The sequence below is a fragment of the Diabrotica undecimpunctata genome, chromosome 5 (assembly GCF_040954645.1).
Source record: "Diabrotica undecimpunctata isolate CICGRU chromosome 5, icDiaUnde3, whole genome shotgun sequence".
NCBI lineage: Eukaryota > Metazoa > Arthropoda > Insecta > Coleoptera > Chrysomelidae > Diabrotica > Diabrotica undecimpunctata.
Genome location: NC_092807.1, coordinates 130,380,995 through 130,393,546, shown reverse-complemented (window position 1 = coordinate 130,393,546; position 12,552 = coordinate 130,380,995). Strand labels below are relative to the sequence as shown.

At 34.5% G+C, this 12,552-nt stretch overlaps 1 protein-coding gene across 1 annotated transcript in view; it reads right to left on the bottom strand.

Moving 5' to 3' along the window:
* serp (chitin deacetylase-like protein serp) overlaps positions 1-1,095 on the bottom strand; it is a 116,038-nt gene extending 114,943 nt beyond the window's left edge. Inside the window, exon 1 of the mRNA XM_072532717.1 lies at positions 938-1,095. Within this exon, the coding sequence (XP_072388818.1) occupies positions 938-986 (49 nt within the window). The 5' untranslated portion in view covers positions 987-1,095. The remainder of the gene's footprint in view (positions 1-937) is intronic.
* Between the last annotated feature and the right edge of the window lie 11,457 nt (positions 1,096-12,552).

Genomic DNA, 12,552 nt, shown 5'->3' with positions numbered 1-12,552 from the left:
TATAAAAACAATATCACTGATAAAATTGATAAATAATTAACCTTGTAAGACTCCATTTTATTTTATATTTCCTTAAAGCTTAATTTGAGATATAAACCCTATTGTTTATTTTTAATATTGCAATTTTATTGAATATTCCAAAAAACATACTTATTTCAGATATCCATGCATCAGCTTCCAAATATTTCGACAGTTTTTGTAATGTTTTATAATTAATTTAGGCAATAGTGCTAGTTCTGTTACAAGACAGCCTTTCACTTAACTTCTAAAATCATTGCTATTTATATCGTGTAAATCAACAACCAAATGTTTTACCCTTAGCATTTAAGAGGTCTCCAAATAAAGCAGTGTGCTTGCCATTTAAACTTTATAAATATACAATAACCCACTCTTAGATAATAAATGAAAGTGCTGATGAGTCGATTACGAAGGATTATCGTTTATGTTAAGAAATATCTACATTCAGGTTTAAAATAAGATAAACAACTCCTTTACATAACATAATGAATATATCGCATATGCATTTTGAATAGTTGGAACCCAATTTCATATTTATTAATTTTTTTATCACAAACATTACTTAATTTCCAATTATTTGCAAAATAAACAATAAATCCAAATAAAACACATGAAATATGGTAAAATTTTGAAGTTGACCAAGATATAAAAATGTATAGTGAATAGAAAACTGATAGAAAGTTCTGAAAAACTTGTACTTTGCACTTTTATAAATCAAATAAACTGTTTTTCAGCAAAATATATAAAAATATTTACTTATTTTGCAATTTTTCGTTGAGCTAAAATAATATACATTTTATATTTCCGAAAAACAACCAAAATTTGTATTAAAAAAATCAGCATCAAATAGTATCCATCCACATAAAAACAAGAATATTATAATGTAGGGATCACCCTGTATATATTATGCCGCACTTACCGCTTGAGGCTACCAACGCAACCAAGAAAAACGTTGCGAAGTACGCCATGACACTAAAACAACTGAAAGTACCGGACGCACAGGACCACTATTTACAGCCGATCCACACCACTGATTACTTGCTTTTATAGTCGGCCTACTTGGAACCCCTCTAGACGTACGTCACTTCACCAGCAAGCTTCGCCGATAGAGGATGGTCAGTTTGAAATATTAGCAATTTGGAGGTTTTCCTTTATAAAACGCTTGGTAATGATAAAATTCTCAATAACCCAATGAAAGTAATTTAAAAAATATGAATAGCACACAAAGTTATAGATTTAAATACGAAGTAGTTTGCAAAAAATGACATAGGAGCAAAACATTTCTTAAAAATTTCAAGGCCAAAGTTTAAATGGATTAATAGATCTCATTAAATGTTAACTTGTTCTTTTTAATTTTTCTATTTCGCCTGATTATATTACGCATTGTTATTTCTGAGACAAAAGTTTATAGCAACGATTGAATTTTTAGCTTAAATTCATCAAATTATAAGCATTCTGTTCATATTTAGATGGCTTTTGCATTTCTGAAGGTTAGCTGTCTATACAGTAAATTAATATCTTTTTATGGGGTTTTTAGCAAATTATTTCTGCCTGTTTCTACCTATATATTTTTACCGAAAAAATTTTCTTTGTCTTGGACCTCAATCTTTTCCTACTTTTTAAAACATAGGCCTTCTCGGTAAATATGTCTTGAATAACAAATTGTATATTTTTTAATAAAGCTTAGATGTTCTATATGGGTATACATCACGTAAGACATTTCTTTGTGGTGTGACTTTCCTACCTACCTACCTACATTTTAAAGGCATCTTCTTCTTCTTCTTGTGCCACTCCTATCGGAGATTGGAAATCATCAAGGCCATCCTGACATTGTTTACAGCTGACCTAAAGAGTTCATTAGTAGTACAGCCAAACCACTCTCTCAAATTACGCAACCATGATGAATTCCGTTTTCCTCCTATTTTTCCTTGCATTATTGAAGTAATGCGTATTTGTGTCCTCTCATCAGGTGACCCAAATATTCGAGTTTTCTTCGTTTGATCGTTGACGAAATTTCTGGGTCTTTTCCTATCCTTCGCACTACTTCAAAGTTTGTGACTCTTTCAATTCAACTTATCTTCAGCATGCGACGGTAGCACCACATCTCTAAACTTTCAATATTTTTATGTTGTTCTGTTTGAGAGTCCAGGACTCTACACTGTATAATAGCGTGTTAAATACGTAGCCATTTAGCATTCTTAATCGTATAGGGATGTTTATATCCCTGTTGAAGAAGAAATTGCTTATCTTTATAAATATGGCCCTGGCAATTTCGATACGTCTTTTTATTTCATTGTTTTGGTCCCCAGTTTCGTTTATTGAAGTTCCCAAGTATCTCTCCCCAGCACTCTCCATTGATTACGATTCCTTCGTTTGCTTGCAAAAGGGTTTCCTGGCAGATGATTTCACTATAAACATTAAATAGCAGCGGTGACGAAAAGCATCCCTGTCGTACTCCTTAAGGTATTTTTATTGCTTGTGATATCTCATTTCCTATTTTGATGTTAGCTTTCTGATTCAAATATAGATTGAGAATTATTCGCAGATCTTTATTATCTATGTCCTTTCTTTTAAGAATGTCTCTTAGCTTATCATGGCGTACTCTGTCAAACGCTTTTTCAAAATCGATAAAACACGCATGTACTTACTTACTGTCGAGGCATCTTTGTGTAAGAACATTCAAAACGAAAAGAGCTTCTCGAGTACCTAGTCCCTTTCTGAACCCCATCACTAATATCTAAATCCAACTTTTGATAAACTCAGTTGTGGATGACTTTTAGAAATATCTTTAGTAGATGGCTCAATAAAGATATTGTTCGATGTTCTGAACATTCTTTTGCATTGGATTTCTTTGGCAGTGTAACGAATATAGACAACAGCCACTCTTGAGGTGTAATACCAGTTTTGTATATTCTGTTAAATAAGCGCAATATTATACCTATTGAGTCATCATTCAACAGCTTTAGCAATTCAGTAGGAACATCATCAGGTCCATGTGCCTTTCCAGTTTTGGAATTTCTAAGTGCCACTTCTACTTCACATTTTAGGAATTTAGGTCCCGTTTCACCAATTATCTGAACAATATTATTTCTGTTGTTCTCAAACAATTCTCTTATGTATTTACTCCATCCATTAATTTTCTCTGTTAAATCTATAATAATCTTTCCGTCTTTGTTCTTAAGCTAACTTATTTGATGTCTTCTTTAAGTTCCTGTAATTTCTTTTACTTTTTTACGTACATTTAATGGGTTATATTTTCTTTCATAGTTTTCCATTTCTACACATTGGTCTTCAATCCATACTTCTTTGGCCTTCTTTATTCTTTGCTTTATATTCTTATCAACCTCTCTGTATTTTTGTGCATTATTCTTCATTTTACGTCTTTCATACAATCTTCTTCTTCTTCTAATGGCGCTACAACCCTTTGTGAGTCTTGGCCTGCTTAACAATGTTCTTCCATTCTGCCCTGTCGGATACTTTCCTTCGCCACTGGCTGATGTTCATGGTTTTAAGATCCCTCTATACGTCGTCTATCCATCTTTTACGGGGCCTTCCTCTTATTCTGTTTCCTTGGGGCTTCCATCTCTGGACTACTTTTACAGCTCGATTATCTGGCATTCTTTCTACGTGACCAAGCCAGTTTAGTCTTTGTGACTTTACAAATCTGACAATATCTGCGCTCTGCATTAGTTCATCCAGCTTGTGGTTCATTTTAATTCTCCACGAACCATCGCTGCATTGGGTTGGTCCAAATATCTTCCTTAGTATTTTGCGCTCAAATATTCTCAATTGATTTTCATCAGTGGTTAAGAGGGTCCACGTTTCACATTCATATGTGACCACTGGTCTAATTCTTCTAGTCTTTCATACATTAGTTCTAGTATGTCTGGTGTCATCCATACCTTCTGTTTCTTTGCAGATCCGGTTAGGTGTTTCTTTCCCGTAGTTGTTATTGTAGTGTTTGTATACTTAAATTTTTCATCTATGTTGTCTGTTCTGCGGATTTTACTTTCTGCTATTCTGAGGCTGGTGTTTATTTCTTCTTGCATTGTTTGTCATAGGTATTCACTTTTTTAAAGGCATCAAGTAGTCCCATATATTTACTCCTAGAACTCGTGTTTTCATGTCTCACGTAGGAGAATATATTTTCCTCCTCGGTAAATGTGTCATGACTAAATCATTTTATATTGACGTGACAACGTCTTAAATTAGGTTGTGGCTCGGAGTCACTCATGAAAAAGTGTAACGCCCGCTCACGTCTGTTACGATGAGTCACCGAACGAGAGAGAGGCCCGCCGGACCGGCGAATGCCTTGCGTCTCTCTCCCACTCAAACATGATCGGTCCGCTGCGCGCTCAGCACTAGAGAATTAGGCGCGTTGAATCGGTGCGTGCTTGTGTCTCTGTCCTCAACAAAATCACTCAAATAGAAATTAGTTAAGTTTAAGTTTACATGTACAAAGTTTTAGTAAACAAAATATATTTCTATAGTTAAAATTTGTGCATTTCTTATTTTCATTCAATTCCTTGTTCCTATTGTGCAATTTAATAATATTCATATCAATAAATATTCTACCGAGAAAAAGACGTTGTCACGTAAAATCTTCGCCCGTAAAACCGACTTTACAGGCAACCGATTTTTTTTTTAATAATGCTGGTGAAGTGTGGCGTGTAAAGACAATTTAGGAAAAGAAGATGGAGTTTATATAAAAATGCTGAGGTGGATGTTGGGTGAGACTAGGAGGGACAGGATCAGGAATGACTTGATTAGGGAAAGAGGCAGGATGACTACAGTCTCAAAAAAACATTCAAAAACAAATACTGCAATGGTTTGGTCATGTCAGACCTGAAAAAAAAACTATGTGTGACAAAGGATAGAGCTGTTAGAAATTGATGGAAAGAGAGGAAGAGAAAAACCAAGGTAAAGATTGAAAAACTGTGTGGCAGAAGACTTGAGAGACAAAGACAGAAATAAGAGAAGAAGAAGAGTAAGAAATAGTGATCTCTGAAAAGGGACACTCTTAGGAAGAAGAAGAAGAACATATTGTTACTCAGCAGACAAGAGACTTAAAATCAATTACTAAATCGAGAGAGAATAATAACGATGGATTAATGAGCCCTATTCCTTGTTGCACTTATTACTTGTTTCAATGTTCTGAAGGTCTATTTTACTAAGTTAAGTATTAAACACCAATCATTTTTATTACTTTTATAATAGACCATGACGATAATCTGGAAAAATATGGCAAAGAGCGCGTTAATGTATAACCAAAGTCAGAAGCAAACGAAGTCTTACACACTCCGAAACAATTTAGAAACATTTTTTGATGAATCTTCTGATGAAATTTATATATTACGTAAAATAAATAAATATATATTATTATAATTTATTCATCGAGATTCAGTAATGATAACATCAAGGAAAGCTGGAAAAAACTCAAAAATAACATCACTACAGCAGTAACAGAATCACTTGGAGAAAGGAAAGTAACGAACACTAAAATATCAAAAAAGAAAACCCCAAAATTTAGAGAGGAACTTAAGACAAAATGTAAAGAAAAGAAGAAAACATTTTTACAATGCAGAAAACAAGCAAACATAAAAGCAACAAGCATACAACCACCACAGACAATTATCAGAGGACAAAGAAAAAAATGAATGAACTAATAAAAACGAAAAACATTCCAAAGGTAACATGGACTGACTACGTTTAATTCCTATTTGCTGTTGCTCACGATAATGAACCACCAAAACCAGAACTAAAGACAAACGAAAAAATAAATATTGAGGAAAAAGAGGTGAAGAAAGCATTAAGGGAATTAAACAATAGAAAAAGATCTGACCAAGACGATTAGTAGGAAGACAAAGAAGTACTTACTGGAGGCACATTAAAAAACAGACAGGGTCACGTCTACATAAAAAGAAGAAGATTTATTCATAATTTCACACTCCTATTTGCTGTAGGTTATATTAATAAAAAAAAGACAAATGGACAGAATTTGGAGAAAAGATGGAAACAAACTGTAAAGAGAATCAGAAACTATTTTATGGAGTTTTAAAATCGATAAGAAAAGAAAACATGCAAGACATAAAAAACATAATGAATAAAACTGGCGAACTTCTCGCAGAAGAAAATGAAATAATATTAAGATAAAATAATAAAGAGATGCTACAGACACACTGCTATCTAGAAGAAAACATCCTGTTGAACCAAAGAAAAGAAGATGATATTGTAGATCTAATAACCATAAATAAGCAGCAAGAAGCTATTGCAGCAATGAAAAACGGAAAGGTACCAGAATATGACAGAAGAACAAGAAATATTATGAAAAACAATGGGACAAAATACAAATGTGTTATTACTTATTGCATTCCATTTGGAGAGAAGAATAGATTCCAATTTACTAACAGAAGGCTCAGATAGTACCGATTTCAACAAGTTTACATCAAATACAGAGTAATAACACTCTTAAATACTACCATAAAAATATACGAAAAATTATTAAACAAAACAATTTCCGAAACAATTGACAGTACACTTGAGGAATCTCAAAGCATAAATATTTATCATCAAACAAATAATAGAAATATATCAGCAAAGATGTATCTCTCATATATAGACATTGGCAAGACTTTTGATATGGTACCATGACAAAAACGAGAGGTATTAATTAGTAACAGAATCATAAGGGCAATTAAGACCATTTACGACCGCAATATCAACTATATCATCAGTCAAAACAGAACATCTCAACCATTTCCTACAAACGAGAGTCTGCGACAAGGAAGAAGATTAAGTCCAACGGTATTTACAATACACGTGGATGAGGTAATTATCAGAAGCAGCATTCACCAACTATGTCGTCTTATTGGCCTAAAATGAGAAACAGCTACAAAGAAATACAGAAATATGGAATGACGTACTGAAAATATATGGAATGACAATAATAAAAACAAAAGTTATTGTGATAAAAGAAAATAAAGAAGAGAAGAAAATTAATATAAAATAGAAGAAGTAAATAATAACAAGCACGAATCTTCCAATACTTAGGAGTAGAATTAGAATACAACGGAAGACATAAAACAGATCATAATATAATTAAAAAACGATGAAACTATACTATGCAATACCTATACAATAAAGTATAATGTATTAAAGTAAATATATAGGCCTGTATTAACCTTTGGTTGCAAGTCGTGATTACTAACAGAACAAGAAAAAAGTGAAATACAGGAAGAAGAAATTAAATATCTTCGAGGTGAGTTCAAGGAGTTGCCAAAAGAGATATACTACGAAACACTCAAATAAGAAAAGATTTGCAAATGGAGTCAACATTAGAATATATTAAAACAAGTCAACTTAGTTGGTCTGTTATCTTCAGAGAATGGAGAATAAAAAACCGGTGAAAGAAATTTGGCAGGCAAAATCCAAAAGAAGAAAGATGAAATGTAGAATCATGGGATAGAACCCTAGGAAACATTATCGAAAAAGGGGAACAACATGGACAGAAGCAAGGACGCTGGCCAGAAATAAGAAGGAATGGGTCAAGTTTGTACATAATGGAAATATACAGTAAAATATAATTAGGTTTACAAATAAAATTAAGTTATATATAATAAAATAATATAATAAAATATGTTTTAATATAAATGTATTTTTCCTTCGTTGCGAGCTATGCTAACTAAAACTTAATTGCTTGCAATAACTTAATAATTATTAACATAATAGTACTCGAAATTCTTTTTCATTTTAGTAATGTAAGGTACGTGGAATAAGTGATATTCTTAATATTTTTTATATAATGTTATGTTGGCTACCTAAAATTCCTTTTGTGGGTATATCAGTAAAATGTTCAGCAGAATACCAGAACTAACTGTTATGCAACCAACATTATAACGAAAAGATTTATTTAAACTTCTGTTTTAAATATAGGATAGACTTATCGAAAATTTGGTAGGTACGTCTTTTGGATTTTTGCAATAGTGTATTAGTTGCACAATTATTTTCTGATTGGGATAACCTTTTCTACTACATTTCTACCGAAACATATAATCATATGTTTATTCTTTTTCCTAATATACGTAGAAACTACGTAAACGCGAAAACTTTTATTTTACGAATAAAAAATATTTTAACTTATATTTTTAATTCATAATACTAATGAGTTATTTTGAAAGACAATCTTAATGTATAAAAGAAGAACAAAACTTTCACAAACAATTTGTTGAGAAAGCAAAGTACATTATGTCTATTAATATCTAGTTGGGACTAATATAAAAATTAACTACTTTTAAACCTAATAGTTTAATAAACATATTAAATGCTTTCTAATACCTATATTCAATAAATAGTGGAAATTTTTGAGGTATTTAGATGATTTGAAATATTTTAATTATCGTATGGCACTTGACACATTTACATTTACATATATTTTGTATAAAACATAATACATATATGTTTACAAACGAACATCTAACTGATTTATATATTCTATCGACTCTGGAGTTGCCATTAGGAAATCCTCTGACCTGCCTTGATAGGATCTTGTGGGACACTGTTCCGTAATGTGACAGATGGTTTGGGGTTGTCCGCCGTCACAGAGTGGGGATGGTCGTTTACCCCATTGTGCATCATGTAACCGCATCTGCCGTATTGAGTTCTGATTCGGTTCAGCATAGTCCATGTGTTGCGTGGTAAGTCAAAACCTGGTGGTTTTTGTGTGATGCAGGGTAAGCTGCTATTTTGTTGTTCTATCCATTCTTGAGTCCAAGTGGTCGTTAAGTTGAACTCAATTTCTACAGCAATCTGTGCTGTTTTTATTGGCGGTCGTCTGGAGCGTAAACGGTTACCGTTGGCAGCATCTATATCTTGATGAATTGGCAGGAACTCGTTACTAAGTATCTTTTTGTACTCACTAGTGAGGGAGTGTATGCGCCGTAGTTTAGGTGGGTTTGGGTGGTGGAATGTGGCTCAGTACTGGGAGCCATTGTGTAGGAGTGGATTTGATAACACCAGCAATCATTCTCATTGTACTGTTCAATTGGGCATCTACCTTGTGTATATGTGGGCTGTTAAGCCAGGCTGAAGAGCAGTATTCTGCGGTTTAGAAAACAAGGCTCAGGGCGGATGATCGCAAGGTGGAAGTCGATGCTCCCCATGTTGTGCCGCACAGCTTCTGGATGATGTTGTTTCTGGATTTAAGAATTTCCGCTGTTTTTGACAGATGTTCCTTGAAAGATAGGGTTCTGTCAAGAGTCACCCCAAGGTACTTTGGTGTTTTATTGTAAGCGTGTGTGGTGTTTTCGAATTGGATGTTCAGTGTTCTTCCTGCAAGCTTGTTATTTAGATGAAAACTGCAAACCTCTGTTTTGGTAGCGTTTGGTCGGAGCCTCCATTTACGGAAATACTTTTCCACTGTATGTAAGTCTACCGTAAGAATTTCTTCTGTTTGTTCAAATGACTTACACCTTGTTGCAAAGACCCAGTCGTCGGCATAACCAAACTTCCTTGATCTGGTTTCTGGTATATCAGGCGATGTACAGGCTAAAGAGAAGAGAAGCTAAGACAGATCCCTGAGGCAGTCCATTCTTCAGTTTTCTTGGAGTGCTAATGTCAGTTCTCATGACTACTTGAATCGTTCGGTCGGCTAACATGCTGTTGATTATTCGAGCGGTGGATTTACAGGAGATTGTACGGAGGAGCTTGTATATTATGCCTTCTCTCCACACTGTATCGTAGGCCGCTGTTAGATCTATGAATGCGGCTGCAGTTTTAAGTTTACTCTGGAACCCTGCCTTAATAAATGTGGTAAGTGAAAGAACCTGATCTCGCAGCTTCTTTTCGGTCGGAAACCTGCCTGATCAACCGGTATTGATTCAAGTAGCTTTGGACTAATTCTGTTATAGATAAGTCGTTCTAGTAGCTTGAACGTTGCCGATATTAGGGCTATTGGTCTGTAGTTCTTAGGGTTGTTATCATTTGGCTTCCCTGGTTTTAATATGGCAATAATCTTTGAGCGTTTGAGTTCCTGTGGTATGGTACCGGTCTTCATAATATCTGTTAAAAAGTGGGCCATCCATTCTCTCGTATATTTGCCGCTGTTAATTAAGAATTCGGGATGAATATTGTCAAAACCTGGGGCTTTACCTGGCTTTACATCCTTAGGAGCTATAGTGACTTCTTCTTGATTGTGTGTGGCTTGTCTTGCGGGGACGTAGATGTCGATACCAGATGTGAGGCAATAGTGTTTGGGTTAATTGTTGTTTTGTTCCTTGTTATGGGAGTTCCGCTTCCTAATTTTCTTAGTAGTGTCCATGCTTGCCTACTTGATGTTTGAAAATTAAGACTTTCTACAGTTTCCGTCCATTTTTGTTGTCTCGCTGCATCTAGGCTATGGAGCAGTGCATCGGCTAATTCTTGATCGCCGCTTTGAAGGAAATTTTGGTACAGTTCTTCGCTGTTATGGGACCAACCAGGAATGTATTCTTTTCGGTAGCCTCTTGGTAGGTATATGATTTTTGGCCGTGCTTATTACGGCTACAACGAATCTTTTGTAATTTCTGATGGTAGGGGGTATCCAGCCTAGAGTCTTGTACAGTTCTGCAGAAGAGCTACCCCAAATGGCTTTTTTTAGATTCTAACGTGGGCGAGGGATGGATGTGATTATAGGAATCTGGGTTCCTGCCTCTAAGATCACTGGGCGGTGTTGGCTGTGTTGGAAGTCGTCCATTACTTTTCGAGAGACTGCTAGAGGTTGCCCGTTTTTATTAGTAGAGACAAAACATAGATCAGGATTGTACTCCTTCTTCCATGCTGCTGACATGAATGTAGGTCGGTCTTTAGCGTCCAACTTTAGTGATAGGTCGATGTCGTTATCTTTTAGAAATTTTAATAAGTACTGGCTCTTTGAATAGCATATGCTTTCTACATTTAAGTGACAAATTCGGATCATAGGTCCGAGTTTTCTAGTCGTTGGGTCCTGGGAAGGGCCATTTGTATTATTGTTAATTTGCCTTCTGATAACGTTTAATGGCATTGTTTGCAATTTGTCTCTGGTCAGGAGATCCTGAGATTATCTGACCGTCAGTATTTACTAGTTCATTTAGCGTTACCCAGGGTGCACGTGTAGTATTCTACTACGGACGCGAACTAGCTCTACACCCCATTTGAAATTTGATTTGAAATAATTAATATTGAAGGACTTTTTGACTTAATGTTGTAACGAAATTATTTTGCTTACCATAGGGTAAGAACATGGGGGTAGAAAAATTGGGGGCAGAAACTATGGGGGCGAAGATAAGGCAAGCAAAACAATCGTTACGTATGCGAACGACACTCAGTTGGTTGTTGGAGAGCTGGGGTCGTGGATAAGTGAACGACAAGGGGTTGAGATTGGGGTAGCTACCAAAATATAAAACAAAGGGATTACTTACGTAAATCTCCTGGACAAATGGGCAAAAAAAGACAAGAAGAAATACCTCTAGCTATTTAAAAGGGACGCCGCTTCGAGAAAACTTCCTGCTGGAGGAAAGAAAGTTTCTTCCTCCCTAAAAAGTAAACATACAAAAAGGTTAGGAGATTTTCTAAAATAAAAACAAAAATGGATCAGAGAAACAAATCAAAACGTTTATTTTTGTCTCATACAAACAGTTATCAACACATAAATGGCATAAAAAATATACTATATAAATAGTTGCCAAATACAGAATAAAAAACTTACATGTGTCCGTTTACAAACTCCGTTTACAAAGGGGTTGGAGATACTACAAAAACTTACAAATATTACCGCACAGAGATTAACCTTTTTTTAAAACAAACAAAACAAATAAATATCGAAACAAATGAAGCTAGATGTCATATGTTAGCATTAAATTAAAAAAAAAACAATTAAAATGACAGCTAAGTTAAACCATAAAATTTACAATTTATTAAATATTACAAATCCTTTTAAATTTTAATGAAAGCAATTATTAATAATTATCAAAAAAATTGTCTGTCTTTACTTTAACACTTTGGCTACTGTGTGTACCATTTCTGGTACACAGTTGATGTTTACCAGAAACTGCGTGTACCAAATTTGGTCACATGAAATGGTAATGTTTCAAACTGTGTGTACATTTGGTGAACACACTTCTGATGGTTTTAAATGCGTATCCAGGTTCCTACAGTTTACTGCTAAATTCTGGCGAAGCAGTTTGGGACTTAATCAACAGTTGGCTGTACTACGACCGATTTTTTAAAATTATGGCGGAGCAGTTTGAGACTCCTTCAGCAGATGGCATATTATGGCCATTTTCTGACTTGCAGAAACTTGTTGTTTGTGCAATATTAGTCTTGTGTGTTTACGGTTCTAAAATTAGTACTTAAAATGTCAAATAAAAAATTAAGTGATGCTGAACTACGTGAAATAGCCGAGAATATGAGTGAAATGGAGTATGAGTTTATTAGTGAAGATAATGATGATGATGCTATGGATATATTTGATCCAAATGATCAAGATTCGTGTTCTTCTTCCTCTAATTTAGAAATTAACAG